The sequence below is a fragment of the Callithrix jacchus genome, chromosome X (genome assembly GCF_049354715.1).
Source record: "Callithrix jacchus isolate 240 chromosome X, calJac240_pri, whole genome shotgun sequence".
NCBI lineage: Eukaryota > Metazoa > Chordata > Mammalia > Primates > Cebidae > Callithrix > Callithrix jacchus.
This window is the reverse complement of record NC_133524.1, coordinates 53,617,083-53,639,474: the sequence shown is the minus strand read 5'-3', so window position 1 is coordinate 53,639,474 and position 22,392 is coordinate 53,617,083. Positions and strand designations below refer to the sequence as shown.

The 22,392-nt window shown below is 48.6% G+C and overlaps 1 protein-coding gene across 10 annotated transcripts in view; it reads left to right on the top strand.

Annotated features, from left to right (window-relative positions):
* IQSEC2 (IQ motif and Sec7 domain ArfGEF 2) overlaps positions 1 to 22,392 on the top strand; it is an 88,010-nt gene that overhangs the window by 24,856 nt on the left and 40,762 nt on the right. For 3 of the 10 annotated variants that reach the window (XM_035289744.3, XM_035289739.3, XM_035289745.3), the window contains exons 1-2: positions 14,962 to 15,062; positions 17,128 to 17,223. In XM_035289744.3, the coding sequence (XP_035145635.1) occupies positions 15,037 to 15,062; positions 17,128 to 17,223 (122 nt within the window). In that variant the 5' untranslated portion in view covers positions 14,962 to 15,036. Of the gene's footprint in view, positions 1 to 5,080; positions 5,111 to 14,705; positions 15,063 to 17,014; positions 17,224 to 22,392 lie in introns of those variants that run through there. The other 7 variants (XM_035289737.3, XM_035289742.3, XM_054251515.2 and 4 more) reach the window with 4 other exon arrangements.

Here is a 22,392-nt window from a genome sequence, read left to right as displayed (position 1 = left end):
AAAAATACAAAAATTAGCCAGACATGATGGTGCATACCTGTAATCCCAGCTACTTGGGAGGCTGAGGTGGGAGATACTGCTTGAGCCCAGGAGGCAGAGGTTGCAGTGAGCTGAGATTGTGCCACTGCACTCCATCCTGCGTGACAGAGACCCTGTCTCAAAAAAAAAAAATGTAGTCCACCAATGTTGATTTAACCCAAACTTTGTGATATAACTCTGATGGTGGAATGAGAGGAGGGCACAGCTTCAGTTGCAGGATGACTGGAGTGCATGGAAGTGGTCACTGCACAGTCATGTCTGTAAAAACAGCATTTAGGCTAGGTATGGTGGCTCACGCTAGTAATCCCAGCACTTGGGAGGCTGAGGCAGGATTGCTTGAGCCCAGGAGTTTGCGGCCAGCCTGGGCAATATAGTGAGACCCTGTATCTATTTTTAAAAAAATGGTTGGGTATGGTGGCTCACACCTGTAATCTCAGCACTTAGGTAGACTGAAGTGGACAGACCACTTGAGGTCAAGAGTTTGAAACCAGCCTGATCAACATGGTGAAGCCATGATTTTACAAAAAAAAAAAATACAAAATTCACCATTGTAGCAGTATGACTGGGATATAAAAAAATTTTTAAAAATACAAAAATTAGCCAGACATGGTGGCACACACCTGTAATCCCAGCTACTCAGGAGACTGAGGCAGAAGAATAGCTTGAACCCAGGAGGCAGAGGTTGCAGTGAGCGGAGATTGTGCCATTGCACTTCAACCTGGGCGACAGAGTGAGGCTCCATCTCAGAAAAAAAGGATGTTCCTTTAGCAGTCAATGGGAGAAAGGAGCTGTCCACAAAGACATTTGCAGTTAGGCGTAAGGTGATATTCCAGAGAGAAGGTGCAAGGCTGCTTCAGGGCTGGTTCTCTCCACTTTTGGAGAGACCGCATGATTTCTGGACCAGGGTACCTGCCTCTTTTCCTCAAGGACACTCCTGGGAGGAGCACTGTTCATAGTCACCCTTCAAGTTTCATTCTTAAAATAAATATACTTCTGTTGATGTCCAGTCTCCTTTCCGTGGGAGACATGATCTTTTAGGCATGTTGTTCAGATTCTGGCTCGAAGACAAGTCTGTGATCATTCAGGTTCCTCTGCATATCTCATTTCTGATGCATTCTGCATTTATTTAATTAGTTTTGCTTTCAGGGACAGCCTTCTTGATCTAATTTCAAGTTCCTAAGAAGAGACACTATATTGTTCCCCAGTTACTGCTTATGGATGGCTTGGAGGATGGCAGGGAATCTAGTGAAGAGGCAGGGGCAGAAACTCCAACACAGCAACTCCAAGGCCTTCGTTCTTTTCAGTCATTCTGCTCTGTCTTCCCCCTAAGTCCCCAAAAGGTTCAGGAACTTTCTATATTCTGCCATTTATTCTCCTATCTTCCAGATTGCTTCTTGTACCTGGAAAAAGCAACATTAAAGTCCCTGGTCAGATTACATGCCTGTTTTTGATTCAGAAAGTATGGTCACTATCTTCAAAGCTCCAATAAGTTGCTGTTTATTGGCCATCACTGCTGAGAACGGGAGTGGGCATATTCAAATCTCTTGAGAATCCTGGGACATAAATAACCTTTCATTAAGAGAAGGCTGGCCAGGCACGGTGGCTCACGCCTGTAATCCCAGTACTTTGGGAGGCTGAGGCGGGTGGATCACTTGAAGTCAGGAGTTTGAGATCAGCCTGGCCAACATGGCAAAACCCTGTCTCTACTAAAAATACAAAAATTAGCTGGGTGTGGTGGCAGGCACCTGTAATCTCAGCTACTCAGGAGGCTGAGGCAGGAGAATTGCTTGAACCTGGGAGGCAGAGGTTGCAGTGAGCTGAGGTCGTGCCACTGCACTCCAACCTGGGCAATAGACAGAGACTCTCTCTCAAAAAAATAAATTAATAGAAATAAAAATAAATAAAATAAAGAGAACGTTGTGGGGAGTAACAGGTCTCCTCTACTGACATGGATTGGTGAAGCGGGATCTAGTACTTGGCTCTATTGCTTCTCCATGTAGACAGCAGAATCTAGTTGATAAAAGAGAGAAACTTTGGGGTTCTGAAGAAATAGAATGTTTTAAGGCCTAAAGATTGCTTGGAATTCAACTAACACAGCTCCATCATTTTACAGGTGAAGAACCAAGGTCCAGAGGGAAGTGACTTGTCACACTGCCAATTAGGGAGTGAGCCGTAATATAACCCAGCATTCTTTCTACCCGTCTGTACTGCCTCCCAAAAGAATGGTGGCCCAGCTTCCTGACCATTGGGCAGGACAGGAGCTTCTGAGAGGTGTAGGATGTCACAGCACTGATGATTGTTGTCTATACAAAATGAATAATATGTTAAATGCATAACGGGTGATGGATCCTGGGGTGAGCTGCACCCCCACATTGAGAGTCAGATGATGCTGTGTACCCTGAAGCTGATAAGAATCAGTCCACAGCGAGGAGAATTGGTGAATTCCCTCTGCAGCATGACTTGGAGCTCTTTTGTTTTCCTTTGCTGCCATCTTGAGGCCTGTCACATATCACATAGAAATACTTTTGGAGCAGAGGTACATTTCTCATCATCTCTCAGATGAAAGAGCCCTGGAGAGGAAAGGTCTGTTGGTATCTGTCTGGCTTGATATTGAGGAATGAAGATAAGGGAACGTACCCTCACAGTGCGTGGGTGCTTGGCACTGAGCTTCTGGTACAGTGGAGCGTCGTGGTAAGAACATGAGCTTTGGGGTTCACTCTGAGCTCCTCTGGTTGTGTGACCTCGGGAAAATCATTTCAAGCTCTCTGAGTCTCAGTTTCATCTTCTTAAAAACTGGATGAATAATCCCACTTTGCAGGCTCAAAGGAGATAATGTACAAAAAGAGGCTAGCACTGTGCCTGGTAGATAGTAGGTACTCATAGTGTATTCACAGAGGTGGGGGGAAGTGATTAAATGTGTTGCTTAAACCCTTGGGGAGATTGGGGCAAGTGGCCAGTCCATGAGCTCCTTAAGAGGTTGTATTCCCAGGGCAGGGCGTTGTAGACAGTGGACTGAATACATGTGTGCTGCGTTTGGGAGAAGGTGGGTGGTGAAGAGATTGCCCTGCCTAGAGCAGAGGGTAATGCTCAGCTCTGTAGGCATCTGGGAAGTCACTGAAGCCAGGCCCCTCATACCTGGTACCTGAGAATAATTTGGCCAGGTCTCAGAAGCAATCTTGTTGTTGCAGAGGGAGATGGAGAGTTTTAATAAATGTGATAACGCGCGCTGTGGCCCTGGTCCTTTGTTCCTTCAGGGGGGTGAGAAGGCTAAGGGTTGCTGCTACTGGCATCTGCTGAGCACTTACCATGTGCCAGGCACTGTGCTGGCCTGAGCCTCACAGCCACACCCCATAAAGGGAGGGATTCTCACCAGCTCACCCCCAAAGCCCCATTTTACAAGGCAAAGCACTGATACTCAGCATAGTGAAGTACCTTCGCTACGATTCCATGGCTTGTAAGTACTGGAACCGGGAGTGCTGTGGTCGCAGCACCCTGATGCCTGCCTGCCCCACCTCGCCAGCGGGGCCTCCGTTCACTCTTTCAACAAATGCCCCTGTCTGAGGCCCACCTCCTCCTCTCCCTGTGTGCCCTTCTGTCATTTAAAGCTTAGCATATATGGACACTCCCCTCAGGACACATCTTGGCTCTTTCAGCTGAGGACAGAGCCTGTGCTATGTTCAGCTCTGTCTCCTTTGCAGCATAAGGGAGGGAGGGAGCCCTGGGGTGAAGATGGAGAAAGATGACAAAGAAGGAAGGGGAAGTCTGTGTCCCATATGCTCCCACTTTTTTTTTTAGAGGGAGTCTTGCTTCTTTACCCAGGCTGGAGTGCAGTAGCACAATCTTGGCAGCTCTCTGTAGCCTCCGCCTCCCAGGTTCAAGCGATTCTCTGCCTCAGCCTCCCAAGTAGCTGGGATTACAGGTGCCTGCCACCATGCCCAGCTAATTTTTTTATTTTAGTAGTGATGAGGTTTCACCCATCTTGGCCAGGCTGGTTTTGAACTTCTGACCTTGTGATCCATCTGCCTCGGCCTCCCAAAGTGCTGGGATTCCAGGCATGAGCCACGGCGCCCGGCCATGCTTCCACTTTCAACTTCCATGGTCCTCCTCCGCCCCACTGTCTGACCCTCCCTCCTCTACACACACACACACACACACACACACAAACAAACACACACATAAGTACACATGTGTGTGCGTGCACTCGCATATACACTCTCACACTCTTCTTAGGAAGGAGTAGTGGGAGGGGAAGGGTGTGGTTCAGATTTCACTCATTTCCCTGGTTCCCTCAGTGATGTTCCCAAATCCATTCTCTCCTCTCGCCTTCTTTTGCCTCTGAAGTGGACTCACAATGAAAAAGGCAGACCAGTGTAGCAGAAAGGAGCCCAGTAGCTGACTCATTTATCCCCTCTGCCTCGTTCTCTTGATCTGGAAAATAAGCAGGTTGGAGCAGGCAGTTGGCAAAGCCTCTTCTATGGTGTTAATAATACCTGGCATTTGCCTACCGGGTTCCAAAGGGCTTAATTATCCCAACAGCCCCGTGAGGATCGGCCTCGTGTCAAAATGGGGGAGACTAAGGCTCAGACTCAGAGAGGTGAAGTGACTTGCCCAGGTCATGGGGCTGGTAAGTGACAGAGCCAATATTTGAGCCTAGGTCTTTCTGTGTTTCAAGCTCGGGCTTTGCCCTTGCCCACGGCTGCTGGCTGCCTCGAGGAAAGCCACACTCCTCACTGCGATCCGCTAGGCTCCACATGGTTGGTTCCTGGTGCCTCTTTGACCTCACCTCCGACCACTCTTCCCCTTGCTCACTGCACCCCAGCACCACCGTCTTCCTCTCCATCCCGCCAGCTGGCGAGGCACTCTCAAGTCTGCCGGCCTTGCACTTGCTATTCTCTTCTCTTCGCATGAAATACTCTTCCCCTCGTTTTTATGAAGAGCATTAGGCCTCAAGGCTCCCGAAGCCACTCTACCTAGGGTAGAGGGAGAAGAGTAGAGAGCGTATACTGACTGTATTGGTTTTTTTTCTCTGTTTGTCTTTCAGATCTGATGGTGAGAATTCCAGAACAGTCAGGTCAGTACCTCCTTTCTTTAATACTAGTTGGGAGATGGGGCAGGGCCTGGGGTGGGGGCCTCTGGTTTGTAACTGCAGGATCCATGGGAGGGGGAGGGGCCAACTCAAGGGTGTCTTCCCTGTTGGTATTAGGGGTGGCTATGGGGTGGAGTGGGAGGGTGGTTGGGGGGTGTGGCAGTTGTGGGGAGGGGGTTCAAGACTGTTCCTTAGTCTTTCTGACCCTAGTTGACTTGGGGGCTTGGCTGAACACCATAGGGGCTCATAGCAGCTGCCCAGATGTGAAAGCTGATTTTCAGAGAGGTCAGCTCTGGACCCAGGACCTTTTCTACCTTCTCCTCCCAGGGGAAGAGGTTATGATCAATGCTGAGCTTCCCTGGTCTAGCGTTCACATTCCACCCTGAATCCATGCCAGCCCCGAGTAGTGGGATTTGGATGGACTCTGGATATAACACATTCTAGACTTTAGAACTATACATTATGGTGACGAGGAAAAATTTTTTGTGTGTGCTTGGTAAAAAAAGTTTACAAGCTTCAGTATGTTTTATTTTATTTTATTTTCCATTTTTGTTGGTGTCGTTATTGCTGTTACTGACCCATTGGTAGATATAGTAAGTTTTAAAGGTATGCTCAATCTGCGAGTTGGGGAGGCAGTAATAAAACTTGGATAAAGGTAAAGACAAGGGTCCTTTGTGCATTGCCCAGGCCTTACCCCATCAGAAGCTTCATGAGGGCAGAGGTGTCAAGTATGGGGATTATACAGGAATGTTGGGGGGCTCAGGAGAGGACCCACTCAGCCTAGCATCCAGGTTGGGGGCTATGGGATAGGCCGCTGAGATGAGATGAGCCCAGGCAGCAGAGGCACAGATGGGTACAGTCCTTCCCAGCCACGGCTGCCAGTAGCATAATTGGCACCTCTGTGAAAAATAGAGAAAGATGTTCCTTTCAAAGGCACCCCCTCTGAGTGGCTCCACTGAACAGAGCACAGGTTGGGTATCAGCCCCCGTTCGTGTCCTCTTGGCTGTGACCCTTTGTGTACAACTTGCCCGACTGTATGCAGCAGCCCTGGTCCTGTCATCCAGGCAGTGGATGTGGGCTGGGGACAGAGGATGCCAGCATACAGACAAAAGTGTCTAATGAGACACACTCTGTTCTAGCACCCCAGGCAGGGGATCTGGGGTAAACACATGAGTACCCAGAGCCAAGACTGGGGCTGTGGGATGAACACACACTGAGGCCAGCTTTAATGCAATCAGTCCCAGTGTCCAGGAAAGGGGTTTGTGACAAGACATAATTAGTCCCAGCATGCAGCCAAGGAGCATGTCATGGGCACAGCTTGTTCTAGCACTTAGGGAGGCACCTGTCTAGCAAAGGGCATAGATCTCAGTGTCCCACCGTGGGTTTGGAGAGAGGCCATCTGAGCTGACCCCGAGCACAGGGCTCTTGCAAGCATCCCCAGTGATGTGCCTGCTACTTGTTGAAGAACAAGGTTGAAAACATCTCTAGTTCTCGGCTCTTCCCAGCCGGGAAGTTCCTGGGACTTAGAGCTCAGGACATTTCATAATGAGCATAATCATAAGTCAAGTAATGATATACATTTGGGCCTTTACAACTTACAGAAGTTGTCAGGGACTTTCTTTTGTTTGATCCTCCCGGTGACACTGTAGGTAGAACCTGGGCTGGCCTTATCATCATTATTTTACAGTTGAGGAAACTGAGGCTCAGAGTGGTTATGGATTTTGCCTACAGCCAGGCAGCTAATATGTGGATTCAGCTAATATATGGATCCTGAGCCAGGATTCAAACCCAAGTCTGTCTGGCACCACCCCAGAGTGCTACTGACACCATCACCATGGTGTCAAGACATAATTAGCCTGGCCGATAATCATCGTCATCCCCATCCTCATCCTGATATTAGCGATTATAGCAATCATCATCGGTTCCTCACATCCTAACAGTTCAGAATATCACCGTATTTAATGCTTACAACAGCCCTAATAGGCATGGATTACAATCCCTGATTTACAGATGAGGAGAAAGCGTTTCTGAGAGAGTCAGTGCCTTGAGCTGTCTGATTCCAAAGCCACATTTAGTTTATTCAGACACGCTTCCTGATATCCATCCTGGGCCCACAGTCAAGGAGGCTATAAGGGCCTAGAGGACTCAGAGCATCTGGGAAGTGAGGGTCAAACTCAGGCTATGGGAAGGGGCTAAAGTATGGCGTGTGGGGGCAAGATCTCGACAACATGATGGGAAGGCAACTTGAACTTGCAACCAGGGCTGGGTAGGGACCCACTTGTAACTTCTTGAGTTCACTCCAGTTAGGGTAAGGAAGAGCTTCCCAGAGCAGGCAGTGTCTCAGCAGGGTTGTGGGGGACTGCCGTGCAGATTTGCATAAGGAGGGTGTCCCGGAGGTGGGATCAGCAGGGTGGAGGAAAGCGAGCGGGGTGGGTTTAGAGACAGGGAACAATCTGTGGGGCTAAAATAGAAGATCTAGGCAGGAAAAGAGCAGTGAGGTCAGAACGCCAGTCAGGGCTGGGTCACAGCGACTTTCTGTCATCAGTGGGGAGCTGGGGAAAGCTGGAGGAGAGAGGTGAGGCTCTGTAGCATAGGAAGGGCAGAAACATTGGCTCCATGCACAGGGCTCCATTTGGGGGTAGGTTGCTTTCTAGTTGTGTGACTGGACAATCTGTCTCTTGGAACCGCAGTTTCCTCGTCTAATAAACTTCACATGTGTATGTGCGTGTGTGTGTGGAGGGGGAAAGGCTGGGGGGAGAAGAAACACTGAGGAGAGGCGCTAGGCCTGGGCTTTTATGGTAACTGAATAGCAAGAAGAAAGCAGAGTCGGGAGATTGCAAGCCACCCGTGGCAGGTCCCAGGCCTGAGGGCTTCTAAGTATGGAGTGCCAGAGGAAGTGTGGAGTCTAATTACAACCGAACAGCTGGTGATGGGGGTGGGGGGTGGGCATGGGCAGAGAAAGGTGCCTGGACTTCTTGTGGATCCCTGAGAAGTTGTCACGGATCTACCTAAAGGCACCTTAAGCCAAGGTCCAGAGAGGGATTGGTCACTGCCCAAGGTCACAAAGCTAGCTAGCAGCATACCACGCTTCCTAGCTGTGTGCTCTTTGCAAAATCTTAACTTCTCTGGTTCTTAGTTTCTCATGGAAGCAATAGTCTTGACTTCTCTGGGTTAATGAGAGAACTTAAAGCAATGCTCGGTGTAAAATAGAGGCGCAACAAACTGTAGAGTCCTCTGCTCTCCCCTAACCCAATCCATTGTCATATGCTATACAGTCAGGCTGGAAGAATGTGAAGAGGTGTAGAACTTGAAAACGGAGAGGGCGGGAGGGGCCTGATGAGGCCCTCACCAGAAGATGAGGCGCTGCTGCAGTGAGGGTCAGCCTGAACTTGTCGGCCCTGAGGACCAGGCTGGGGTTGCTAGGCACACAAGGATGAAAGCCGGAGGAGGTGGCCTGTTGCTAGGGAAGGAGGGAGGAGGTGGGGGAGCCGCTGACACCCGCAGAGCCAGGGATGTCCCCATGGCAACGGGAGCCGCTGCAGTTGGAGGACAAGTGGGAGGAGGAGCCTCCCACTCTGGGCCCCAGTGCCCCCATCTGTCCTGCGGGAGTTTGGATTAGATAATCTCTTGACCTCTTAGCAGTCTGAGATGGCCAAGACCTGATGAACCATCTGTGGCTCCCTCATCCACATGTCCAAGTCACTACCCGTCCCCAGAGCCATCCAGCCGCATCACCTCCCATGTTGCCTCCCATTCGGCTCAGCCCAGTGGCCCACCCTGCCCTGTTCCTACCACTTCCTTTGCCTGGAACCTTGCCACTTACTGCTTCCCAGTCTGGGGTTGCTGCAGACACAGATGAGCCAGCTCCGGCCAGCCCAAATGGGAGCATGATGATGGGGTGGACAGCCAGTTTGTAAGGACAGAAGTCTAGAAGAGTCAGAGCTGGATTCTGACAGTGGGACAGAGGAGGAGGTACCTTTCCAGGAAGCAAAAGAAGGGCAAGAAGGGATAAGAGGTTTCTCTTCTCTTCCCCTTCCTCTCTGTGTTCTGCCTCTGCCTGGCCCAGCCCCAGGAAGTGGGTGACCCCTAAGCCGGCTGAGTGCCTGGTTGGCACCGAAATAAACTTACCTTCTCTCTCTTCCCCTCCCCTTGCCTCTGTCCCCTCTGTCCTGGCTTTAATTAGCAGTCCTGGGGATGAGTCACTTGGCAGCTAGGGTGGGAGGCTGTACAGAGCCCAATGAAGCTGTGACTCCTGCCCTGAGCCTTACGGGCAGCACCTCTATGTGCATGCATGTGGGTGCACTGCTGCATGTCAGGGGCTCCGTGGCAGTGTGGCTGTAAAGAGCACAGTGCAACACTGCATGCTGGCGCGTGGCCCTGCATGTCGGGGGTCTGCAGACAACCATATCTGGTTGCTGCTGCGTTTGTTTCTGTGTGCCACTGAATGTCAGCGTGTGTGAGCGTGTGGCTGGAGTGTGTGGCTGTGGTTGCAAGTATCAGGGAACAAGGGAGCTTCTTGGTGAACACACACAAATGCTGGATAATTGCATTCGCCCCTCTCTACCTAAGCATTCTTTATGTGATTTTGCTTACACAACCCTGCCCTTATATTCCAAATTTTCACTTGTCTTAGTCTGGGTACACTTTGTGGCGAGGAACAGAAACCCACTCAAGTTAGCTCAAAAATAAAGGGCTGGTGGGGGGACTATTGTGAGGCTACACCTCACAGAATCTAAGAACAGTGAAAAAAGTACAACCAAGCCTCACACCAACTGGAAGTGGGACCAGGAAGTCGAGAACCAAGGTTGCTGCCTCGCTCTCTGCATCTCCTGGGCCCACGTCTCATCTTTCTCCATCTCTCATGGCTTGCCTGGCCCCTATCATCTTTTTCATGGACTCCTCTCTCTGGATCGGCTTCCTCTGCTTGCTATATGACCTTTTCCAGCTTCAGGATCCGCCCGCCCCCACCATCGGACTGCAATGATCCTCCAGTCTGTGGTAACACAAGGCAGCAAGGGGCCGTGTGAGATAATTGATTCCCTGAGAACTGGATGAGAGGAGAGAAAACACTTAGTACTTCGTGTTTCTTTTGCGATAAATACAGGTTTTATGTGTACCCAAGTGAGGTCAGAGCCTGGTCGGCTCAGAGGCAAACACTTGCAAGATTGGTTTTGGTTCCAATTTTATAGCAAGATGACCTTTTCTCATCGTGCTTTCAAGTTCCATATTCTTGCGTCAAAACATGCTGTTTTGTCTAAAAGTGCCTTCTTATTTTATGCCGAGAAGGCTTTTAAATGTAGTGAGTATTACCGTTGCTACCAGCTTGTGGTAATTTTTCATAGCCTCAGAACAACTGGCATAATGCTACTGATGGTACAGCTGCTACCCAGCTCTTGGTGGCCTCAGGAAGTTTGATATTTCGTGAGTTCGGTGACTGAATTTATAGTTTTCTCCAGTATATAATTACAAGTACACATTATCAATGTTATCAGCTTGACGCTGGAGCTTACTTTTCCATTAATACAAACGCTGCAGGTTTTACATTAATTACAGAGGGAATTAATGACCCCTTAGACAAGTTTTCACCTATGAATAAAGAGTTTGGAACCAGCTGTGCCAGTAATGACTGTTCTCCAGACACGGGGGTGATGCCCACAGCTCTGGCCTTGGTCCTGACGTCGCATCCTCTGGCCGAGAATAGGGCTTCCCACCACCTCCTCAGAGGCCTCCTGATTCCAGCCTGGCACACAGTAGGTGCTGTTATTTTTGATAAAATTGATAGTTTTATTATTGCTATTAAAGCTACCTCCCATATATAAATGGTAAACCTAGGTGGGAGAGATTATCCCAGGTTCTGGGCAGTCTCCAACTCCTCCTCCTGCCCTTTTCTCACTGTTCCAAATAGTAATAATTACTTCGATTCAGAAAATGTCTGCTAAATATCAGGTAGTATTACACAGCACTGGACACACATTATCTTTAATCCTCGTGGCCACCCTGCCAAGTAGGGTGACTTACAGGTGGGGAAACTAAAACCTAGAGAGGTAAAGTGACCTGCCCCAAGTTGTCCATCCATCCATCCATTCATTTATTCCTTCATTCAAGGATTTACTGGGTGCCTACAATGTGCCAGATGCTGCTAAATGTGGCTGACAGGGTGGTGAGTAACAGCCCTGCTGTGATGAAGCCCACTGTCTGGTCAGGAAATAGACAAGGAGACAGACAATTAGAGACAATTATAGGGGAAGTGCAGGGTGCTGTGGGAGCACCACGGAAATATACCCAACCCAGCCTGAGGGCCAGGGAGGCTTCTCCAAGCCGACATCTAAGAGGAAGCTTGGAGCGTGAGTAGAAGTTAGCCAGGTGAGGGGTTGGGTGGGGCAAGATGAAGTGGAGAGTGTTACAGGCCAGAACTGCACATTTTGGCACCCACATTTGTGAAGGACTAAAGGAGTATCTGCAGTGATATGGCGATGTCGTGAGAAATGGTCTGGTCTGGAAAGGGAACAGAAGGTTTATTGGGAGGCTGGAGCTGCTGCCCTGGTTGCTTAGATCCAGAGCTGAGGAGCTGCAGGATCCAGCAAGTTTCCATTCGACAATTGCGGGCCTGGGGGCCCCCTGGGTTGGCCTGGCCAACATCAGGCTGGGATTCCAGTGGCCACAGTGCCCCCTAGTGTCCACCAGCCCACCTTGCAGCCTCCACCTCTTCATTGTCTCCCACGTGTGGGACCAGGTGCCCTGCGCTGAGTGCTGGGGACACTGGAATGAACAAAACAGAGCTCTCACAGAGCTCCCAGCAAAGAGGGGGCAGCAGACATCTGAACACAGTGTTAAGAGAAGCCGGCTGAGAAATGAGCAGGGCGGAAGGACACAAGGGAGGTGACCCATCTTGCTTGGGTGGGGTCAAGGCAGGTTCCCAGAGGGCACAACACGTAGCTGACTTTTGAAGAACAAGGGGGAGCCAGCCAGGTGGGGAGATGACAGTGGGGGCACAGCGGGACAACAGAGGTACTATTACAGGGCATTTGACACACAGTCTCTTTAATAAGGCTTGGAGCAGTAGAGTGGAGCCAAGAGTTGCAGGTGCTTCAGTCTGGGTAGGGTGCAGGTTGAAGGCAAGGGGAAGGCTGAGACTAGCTGGAGGTGTGGGGTACAGGCTAGCTCACAGAAGGTTCTAGGATGCTGCCACTAGCTCATCATGGGCACTTAGTGAATGGAATCATATAAGAAGCTTCCCTACCCTTTGGGATCACAGACCCATCTGAGGATCTGGCCAAAGCTAGAGATGCTCTCCCCAGAAATTAATACTCTTCATACAACTTTGGGGACTTCCAAGACACTCCTCGCTCCACATGCATGTCCACAAACCACAGGCTCCCAAACCGCTCTTCCTATAGGTACGGAAACCCGCACGGAGGCCTCCAAGGCTCTGCATGCTGGGCCACCACCTCCATCTCCAGTCTTGCCTTTCTCCCCTGCACTTTTCCCGCCCTGCCACACTGGCCTCTTCATGCTTGCTGGAAATAGCACTTCAGGTCCTTTGTCCAGGTTGCTTCCTTTGCCTGGAATGCTCTCCTCCTGCCATCTCTACCTTTTGCTCAGTTGAACTGCATCGGTTTGTGAATGTCTGTCTCCTATCACTTGGATATAAGCTCCATGAGAGCAGGACATGTCTACCCTTAGTCCCTGCTGTATCCAGCCCCGGGCACAGTGCCTGGGCCACAGTATCTGTCAACCAAGCACATGAAGGCCCTGCCAGTGCCCCGTGGCTGGGTCAGGCTCCTCACCCTTCATTCCTTCCTCCCTTCAACTGCTGATGGATCATCATGAGTTGGCTCAGCATGCTCAGCTATGACTGAATTCCAAAAGTGGCCCCAGGTTCAGGGATATTTTCTTAGAAGTCTTCCTCAGTATCCCTGAAACAAACAGGATTCCCATGGGTCCTCTGCCTCTCTGGGAGAAGGGTCAGACTCTCTCCAGCTCAAGCTGAGACTCTTCACCACATGCACACTCTGTCTACCAAATCCCTACAAGAACGGTGAGGTAGGAATTGACACCCCTTTTCTATAGATGAGCAAACTAAGCCTCAGAGGGCTTACCCAGCTAAAAAGTGATAGGGTGGGGACTTGTACCTAGCTTTATCAGGCACCAAAGTGTAGGTTTTTTTGCTTCACCAGAGAGGGAAAGGGGCTTACCCAAGGTCACACGGCATCATCCCTTAAAGCTACCACTACACGTTTTTTTGTTTTGGACAGGGTCTTGCTGTGTTACCCAGGCTGCAGTATAGAAGCGTGATCTCAGCTCACAGCAACCTCCGCCTCTAGGGCTCAAGTGATCTCCCACTTCAGCTTCCCTAGTAGCTGGGACTACAGGTGTGCACCACCACGCCTGGCTAATTTTTGTATTTTAAGTAGAGACAGGGTTTTGCCATGTCGCCCAGGCTGGTATCAAACTCCTGAGCTCAGGTGATCTGCCCACCCTGGCCTCCCAAAGTGCTGGGATTACAGGCGTGAACCCCTGCACCCAGCCCAGCACTGCACTTAATGTCTATTGGCTCCTGCCAGGTCAAGAGGGTTCAGCTCTTAGGGCGATAACTACAAATGGCTAGTTACAAGGTGAAGCTGCTGCAGGAGCTAGGAGAGTTGCTTAAGGAAAGTTTTGTTTTTTTTTTTTAAGGCAGGAGCTAAGGGCAGAGCCCTGAGGACCAGGGCTTTGAGGGGTGGGCAGAGGGAGAGGAGGCCACCAAGGACCCACAGATGCCAACCTTGCGGTGGTCCGGAGGGCCTCTCTCTCTCAGTAGCTTTGGCTTTCTTGAGAGGAACCAGCTGCCCCAGCAGGGAGGCAGGAAGGCTGGCCTGTTGCCTGTCAGCTTCTATTTCTTCTAGATCACTGGCCCCCTGGCCCCTCCCAGGGCCGCCTTCTGCTCAGAACAGCCAGGGGCCTGGGCTCTGGAGCCATGAAAGGACGGGAGCACTTCAAGTTGGACCTGTGGTACTCTTCAGGAGCCCCACATCCTTCAGAGCTGAAAAACTCTCTCCTTTCCCCAGTCGCGCCCATGTGGAGGACAGAGAGGTTGCTGTCATAGGCAGGCAGGGAACCAGGGCACCTGGAGTCTACTCTGACTTGCTGCGTGAACTTTAGTAAGACTCTTCTCCTCTCCAGGCCTCAATTCCCCCATCTGTAAAGTCAGGCTGGGCAGTTTCCTTGGAGGAACAGCCTCTTGGCATTTCTTTTGATTTCTCCTCTTCTCTTCAGGAAGCATTTCTCTCAGCTAGTCTAGAAAACAAGACAGACGAGTGAGAACTGACTGCAGTGGGAAAAAGAATATTGGCCAGGGCCCCATCTTGAGATCTCAAAATGGGTGATTTGAATTTTCCTTGATATGGAGAGTCCCAGAACAACTCTTAGACATAATCTCTTTAACTGTGCTGGAAATGAGTGTATTAGTGAAAAGCTTCTATGAAAAGGTTTCTGTATTCACAAGGTAGCGATATGGCTGAGGGCACAGATTCCAGGTTTGGGAATAGCCAAACCGGGTCTTGATCTTGGGGTTCTGCCACGGACTAGCGGTATTACTTGACCTCTCTCCGTCGCAATGTTCTGTTCAGGAGAACAGAGCCACACACTTGATGGAGTGCTTGGGGAGATTCTAGCAGAGGTGCACCGAGGGAGCCCAGCCTGGGGTTTGGCCCAGAGGAGGAGGCTGCTTCCTCCTCCTAGGAGTTCCCAGCCCTCCAGGAGGAGTAGGGGAAGGAGCAAAGTTTCCAGTTGCAATCTGGCCCGCAGCCCAGCTGGCCTGGCCCCGCCTTCTTGGTTCCTCCTTCTAGGGAAGGGCTGGGGAGGAGGGGGTGGTGACACAGTGGAGACACCGGCTAGGCCAGGGGGCCTGCCCTTGGGACAGGTCCAGACCCATGGAGCCCCCCAGGAGGAGCAACAGGTAGGAACCTGGGCCCTGCAGCCTGGCCCCTCCCTTCCTGCCCAGGCCTGGACCCAGTACCTGGGCTGTTGATTCAGCAGCCTCCTGGCTTCCTGGTTCCTGGCTCCCTTCTTGGACTCTGAGAGGCCTTTGGCCTGGGGGAGGGAGCCAGCTCGAGTGGGAGAGCCCATGGGCATCCAGGTGTCCAGCTCTGGAAGGACCCTGAGCCCTGAGCAGCACAGCCTGTGGCTGGTGAGGGGTGAGCTTGGCTGCTACCCGGCTTATTGGCTGTGTGTTCGAGGCACTGCAGGGCTCCAGCCTCTCGGCCTCTGAGATCTAACACCAACATTTCAGCAGCCTAAGGGTCTCTGAGTCTCAGATTCAAAAGAGATCATGAGTCAAGGACTTGGGCTGGAGACTGGCACCTGAGAAGCAGTCGCCCTGATGATTAATCCAGAGCCTTTGATAAGAAGAGTCTCAGATTCAAAGATTCCCTGTAAGGTTCTGAGATTTGGACATCCTCAAATTTGCAGCTGGCCTGGCCTGCAGCCACATCTCCTGGCTTTTACATGGGCTTTTGAATGGCCAGGCCCTGACCACATCTTACCTCTAGGGGCTTGTGGGTGACAGGGGCTGGCTGACCTGGGGGGGTCGGCTCCACTCCCAGTTTCCTCTGTCTCCAGCTGACTGGCACACCTCTGGCATCTGCGCTGCATGGAGTAGGGTAGGGACCAGGCCCTTAGCCTCCCTGCCCTGCTGTGCTGCCTCCTCTCCTTGGCCATTCTGCGGGAGGCAAGAGGTTGGAGGGGCCTTTGGACCCCGCACTAGGGGTGGGAGCGCAGCATCAGGGGTGGAGTGCGGGCCCTGCCTTGGGATGGGGGGAAGCAGTGGCCTTCAAAGCAAAAGACCCCTACCTGGAACCACCCCATCCTCGGCCTCACCCACTCAGCCCTGAGTCCCATCCTGTCACCAAGACCACTGAGACCTTGTCAGCCTCCTCCGCCCTCGCCCTCCTCTGCTCTGGCACTCTCTGCCTCTTTCTGGCTTCTCTCTGTGTCTTTTGTCTCGCCCTTTCTCTGTCTTCCTCTTTCTATGTCTTTCTCCTCTTCTGTCTCTTTCGGTTTCTCTCTGTCTCTCTCCCACTTTTCCTTCAGTGTTCCCCCTACCCACCCACCTGGGTTCTCCCCACTCTTTGGGCCCAGAGCCTCTCCTTCCTCGATCCCTTTCTCCCTTCCTGTGAGGGGTCTACTCTCAGGGGAGCCCCCAGGCATCTTTCCCCCTTCTCTTTCATCCCCCTTTCCCCCTCCCATCCTCCCTACCCCTGTGGCGTCTGGTGTGAGGAGGGCTCCCTTCCCCCTTCCCTGCTGTGGTGTCCCAGCGTCTCTGTGGCTGAGGTCCCCACGGAGTCACCTGGAACACAGGAGGCCCAGCCCGGCTCTTTCGTCTCTACTGCCCCCTGTTGTCGTTGTGTTCTGTATGTGGTTCGAGTGCCGTCCTCTCTTTCTTGACTTTGTGGTTTTTTCTTTTTTCCCTCCTTCCTTCCTTCCTTCCTTCCTTCCTTCCTTCCTTCCTTCCTTCCTTCCTTCCTTCCTTCCTTCCTCCTTTCCTTCCCTCCTTCCTTCCTTCCCTCCTTCCTCCCCTTTCCTTCCTACCTTCCTTCCCTCCTTCCCTCCCTCCCTTCCTCCCTTCCTCCCTTCCTCCCTTCCTCCCTCCCTTCCTCCCTTCCTCCCTCCCTTCCCCCCTTCCTCCCTCCCTTCCCTCCCTCCTTCCTTCCTTTCCTCCCTCCCTCCCTTCCTTCCCTCCCTCCATCCCTCCCTCCCTCCTTCCTTCCCTCTCTTCCTTCCTTCCCTCCCTCCCTCTCTCCCTGTCTTCCTCCCTCTCTCCCTTTCTCTTTTCCTTTTTCCCTTCTTATCTTCCTTCCCTCCCTGTCCCCCTCCCCTCCTCTTCCTTTCCCCATCCTCCATTCCTCCCAGCCTTCCCTTTTCCCCTCCCGCACTCTCACCTTCTTGCCCCCATTGCCCACCCTGCCACTTCCCTCCCTCCCTGTCTCTCTCTCTGTCTCTCTCTGTCTCTCGCTGTCTCTCAGGTCCACAGCGTCTCATACTCTACACCAGTATTGCTGTCCTACTCAGGTCCTTGACTCCATGAAGCTTACCCCCTCAGGCAGGCTGGCAGAGAGCAGGTAAGAGCTAGACCCATCCCCCCCAACTCCTCCCCGTTCCAGACAAATACACAGTGTCATTGCCAGCCCCTCCCACCTCCCTGAGTCCCTGCTGTGCCTGTGGAATGGGTGTCAGAGTGTATGAGGAGAGTGCCTGGGAGATCAGGTCAGGAGACCAAAGAGGATATTCAGGGCCCATATGTAGTTTGTCCTTCCTTAAAACAATTCTTCCCTAGAGACCAGCCCGAAAAAGCCTGAGTGGTTTGTCCTAGACTATGTGATATTCCAGCTGTTGTAAAGGATGAATAGGAATTTGCCAGTTGGATAGACTGAGGAAGGGTGTTGAGGCAGAGGGAACAATCTGCCCATATCTTTGGAGAAAGTTACTTCTTCCTTTTTTTTCCCCAAGAGGGAGTCTTGCTCTGTCGCTCAGGCTGGAGTGCTGTGTGGGACAATCTTGGCTCACTGCAACCTCCACCTCCCGGGTTCAAGCAATTCTCCTGCCTCAGCCTCCTGAATAGCTGGGACTACAGGCACATGCCACCACGTCTGGCTAATTTTTGTAATTTTTTTTTTTCAGTAGAGACAGGGTTTCACCATGTTGGCCAGGCTGGTCTCAAACTCCTGACCTCATGATCCACCCACCTCGGCCTCCCAAAGTGTTGGGATTACAGGCGTGAGCCACTACACCCAGCCGGAGAACGTTATTTCTAAGTTACGTTTTCTAATTATAACTCAATAAAAGGAACTATTAGCAACAACAGCAAAAGGGTTAGGCTCTCCTCCCCATTTGAAAGTTTAAAAATACTTGTGTTAAAGAGGAAATAAGAGTGGAATTTATGGACTATTTAGAATAAATGTCAGTGAGAATACTACATATTAAAAACTATGGAATATGGTCACAGGGATTCCCAGAGGAAAATTTATGATCTTAATTGCTTTTGTGAAAGAACATGATGGTTTAAATTAAACGGACTCATGATTCCACTCCAGAAGCTAGAAAAATACAACCAAAACAAAGCAGAATAATTACTACAGATAAAACCAGAAATTAATGAAATGGAAAATAAAAGCTTTGATAAAGTATTAATAAGTAAGCAAATATGACTTTTGGAAAGACTAGCTCTACCTAGCTTGGTAGCCATCCTTTGGCAGACATGACTAAGAAAAGGCTAAATAAATAAATAAATAAAATATATAGGGAAGGGGATTTAACCATAGGTTCTAAACAGATTTTTAAAAAGTTATTATAAGAAAATACTGGCTGAGCGCAGTGGGTCATGCCTGTAATCCCAGAACTTTGGGAGGCCAAGGCAGGTGGATCACCTGAGGTCAGGAGTTCAAGACCAGCCTGGCCAACATGGCAAAACCCCGTCTCTACTGAAAATACAAAAATTATCCGGGCATGGTGGTGCGTGCCTGTAATCCCAGCTACTTGAGAGGATGAAGCAGGAGAATCACTTGAACCTGGGAGGCAGAGGTTGCAGTGAGCTGAGATTGTACCACTTCACTCCAGCCTGTTGTTGAGATTCCATCTCAAAAAAAAAATTGGATATGCTTTTATATCAGTAAATATGAAAATATAGATGAATTGGGTGGTTTTCTAGGATAATGTAAATTACTAAAGTGACTTAAGGAGGGGTAGGAAACCTGAATAAAATGGAAAACTATGGAAGAAACTGAAAAGATGGTCAAAATTTTCTCCCCAGAAATGGAACCAGGTCCAGTTGGTATTCTGGAAGTTCTGGTATGATAGAAATTCTATCAGATCTTCAAAGATCAGGTAATAGGAAAACATAGCTTCCCAATTCATTCTATGAGGCTAGTATAACTAGATACGTTTAAGCAAAATAAGAAGCAAACTATAGCCTAATGCTACATATTAATAGAGCAGCAAATATTTTCAGTAAAAGATTATCAAGTGGAATCCATCAGTGTATTAAAAGAAAAATATATTGTGACAAATGAAGGTTTGCCCCAAGAGTGCAGATTGTTCAACATTAGTAAATGTTATTGTAATTCATTGCATTAAGAGATTAAAGAGAAAATATCATATAATCTCCATTAATGCTGAAAAGTGATCTGATTAAGTTACACATCTATTCTGCTATATTGGGGTAGTTTGTTACACAGCAATAGATGACTAATATAGTAAGCTAGGAATCATGAAGACTTCCTCAACTTGGTAAAGAATTTTTATCAGAAACCAAAGAGAATCATCAAATGTAAAGTGAAGTACTAGATACGTTTCCATTAAACTCAGGAACAAAATAAGGATGGCGGCTATCGCTGTTATTAACTGACATTTTTCTAAAAATTTTAACCAGTGGAATTAAAAAGAGAAATACGTGGTATAAATGTTAGAAAGACAGAGTTAGAATTAGCATTATTTGAGGATAATATGATTGTCTACTTGGATAATTGAAGAGAATAAAGTGAAAAATTAGTAAAAGAAGAAAGTTCAATGCAATGAGTAGACACAGATAGATATACACGCAAGCCATTAACTTCTCTGAGTACCAGCAATAAGTAATTAGAACACATAACAGAAAATATCCCATTCACAATAGAAAAAATAATTCCATAAAACCCCTATGAATTTGCAAGAAATGCGAAATATTTCTCTATAGAAAACTATAAAATTTCATCAATGGCTTTAAGAAGTCTTGAGTAAAACAAAGTTATATCTTTTTTTTTTTTTGAGACGGAGTCTCACTCTGTTGCCCAGGCTGGAGTGCAGTGGGGTGATCTTGGCTCACTGCAACCTCTGCCTCCCAGGTTCAAGTGATTCTCCTGCCTCAGCCTCCTGAGTAGCTGGGATTACAGGTGCATGTCACCATGCCCAGCTAATTTTTGTTTTTTTAGTAGAGGCAGGGTTTCCCCCTGTTGTTCAAGTTGGTCTTGAACTCTTGACCTCCTGATCTGCCCGTCTCGGCCTCCTAAAGTGCTGGGATTACAGGCGTGAGCCACCGCGCCTGGCACAAAGTTACATCTTGTTCCTGGATGAGAAGAGTCACTGTGGTAAAAATGGTATTTGTTCCTAATTTGATCAAAACGTTCATTGCATTCCTTATTAAAATTTCAATGATATTTTCCTTGGAACTTGAGTGATTGCAGTTTAAAGTTCATTCGGAAAAGTAAATGTTCATGAATCACTAAGAAAAATTTGAAAAAGAACGAGGGTGACTTGTAAGATAAAAACTTACCATAAAGCTGCAATAATTACAAATATTCTATCATCAAAGAAATAGAGGACTACAGACATGAAGAAACGGAGTTTAGAAATAAACTCATGTTCATATGGGAATTTATGACAGAAGACATCTCAAATCAGTGTGGGGAGTCAATAAATGAGATGGGACTATTGGTTACCCATTTGGTAAAAACATTTAAGTGAAATCCCTGTTTCGTATGAAAACAAATACAGGCCAGATGTGGTGGCTCTCTCCTGTAATCCCAGCTCTTTGGTAGGCTGAGGTGGGCAGATTGCTTGAGCTCAGGAGTTCAAGACCCGCCTGGGAAACATGGTAAAATGCCAAAAATACAAAAACGAGCTGGACCTGGTGGCACGTGCCTGTAACCCCAGCTACTTGGGAGGCTGAGGCAGGAGAATCACTTGAACCAAGGAGGTGGAGATCACAGTGAGCCAAGATCTCACCACTGCACTCCATCCTGGGCAACCGAAGGAGACTGTCTTGAAGAAGAAAAGAAGAACAAGAAGAAGAAAGGGAGGAGGAGGAGGAGGAGGAGGAGGAGAGGAATTTAATAATATTAGGGTGGAGCAAGCCTTTCTGAGCATGACTTAAAAACCCATAAGCTATAACATAAAGAGTAATAATTTCAGCTTCATTAAAATTTAAAACTTCTGTGTGGGGAAAGACACTATGCACAAAATTAAAACATAAACAACAGGCTAGGGGAAAGTATTTGCTACACAGATATCAGGCAAAAGATTAATATCTCTGCCTGTATCTATATCACCTTCTGGAAACTAGTAAGAAAAAGAGACAAAACCCATTCAAAATGGAGAAATAACATGATATGGCAACTCAGGGAAGAAATAGACAATTAGCTAACAAATGAGGAAAGCTGCTCAAGCTTACTAATAGTTAAAGAAATGTCACTAAAACAATGAAGTGCCATTTTTAGGTACCAAAATTAAAAATATCAGAAGGGTTCTGGAGAAATAGAACCTGTCAGATACCTTGTGCAAATTGGTAACAGTTTTTATGGGGCTAGTTTGTCAGTTACCACCAGAATCCTAAATGTCTGTATTCTTCCATGCTGAGAACCGTATCTTGGAGTTAGATTTCTCCAAGCTCTTGCTTCCAGAAGGACCCCAACTTGGCCACAGCCAGAGACCTTTTCTAAAACGCCACAATCCAAACTGCAAACGTAAGCCAGGTTGTGCAACTGTTTCTCATATGCCCTTGTAGGATATCATTCTCAACCCACTCTTAACTAAAAGGTACATGATAAATGCTTCTCAAAAGAAAGACAAGATTATGTGAGTAGGGATAATCTTTATTTGTAGCCAGTCTGCAAAAATGTTAAAGTAACGGAAATAACTTTTATGGGCACTTTAAACAAAATGTGCATTCCTTTGGCCCAAAAGTTCAACTTTTAAGAATCTAACCTTCAAGAATACTTCGAGACATATGCAGAGATGTTCAGTGCAGCATTGCTTGTGATACTGAAAAATGAAAACCACCTAAATGTCTGTCAGTAGGGAATAGCTCTTAGTCCATGATATACCTATATTATGGATTACTCTGCAGCAGATCCAAAGAAAAATGTAGATCTCTATATACTCGCACAGCAAGATCTACAAGACTCACTGTTACACAGAGAAAGCAAATTGCAGAACAGGGTTTGTAGTTGATCCCATTTTTGTAAGGAAGAGGAAACCCCCATAACAACAATGAAAACATGTTTTGAACACCCTGGCATGATTTCAAAATTACTGGCCTTTTTCCTTGGTCCCATTTCCTTGCTTTTATTAACTCATTTCCCTCCTCCTTTATACCTTCTCCCTGTATCCAGCTGTTCAGATTTTGTTCAGATCCTTTTAATAATTAGCTCAGATACCACCTCACTCATTCAGCAAGCATTCTGTCTTGCCTGCTTTAGATTAGGCCTTGTGCTGACTTTTGGTGGAATATTGGATTGAATCTGATCCTACTGTCAGGG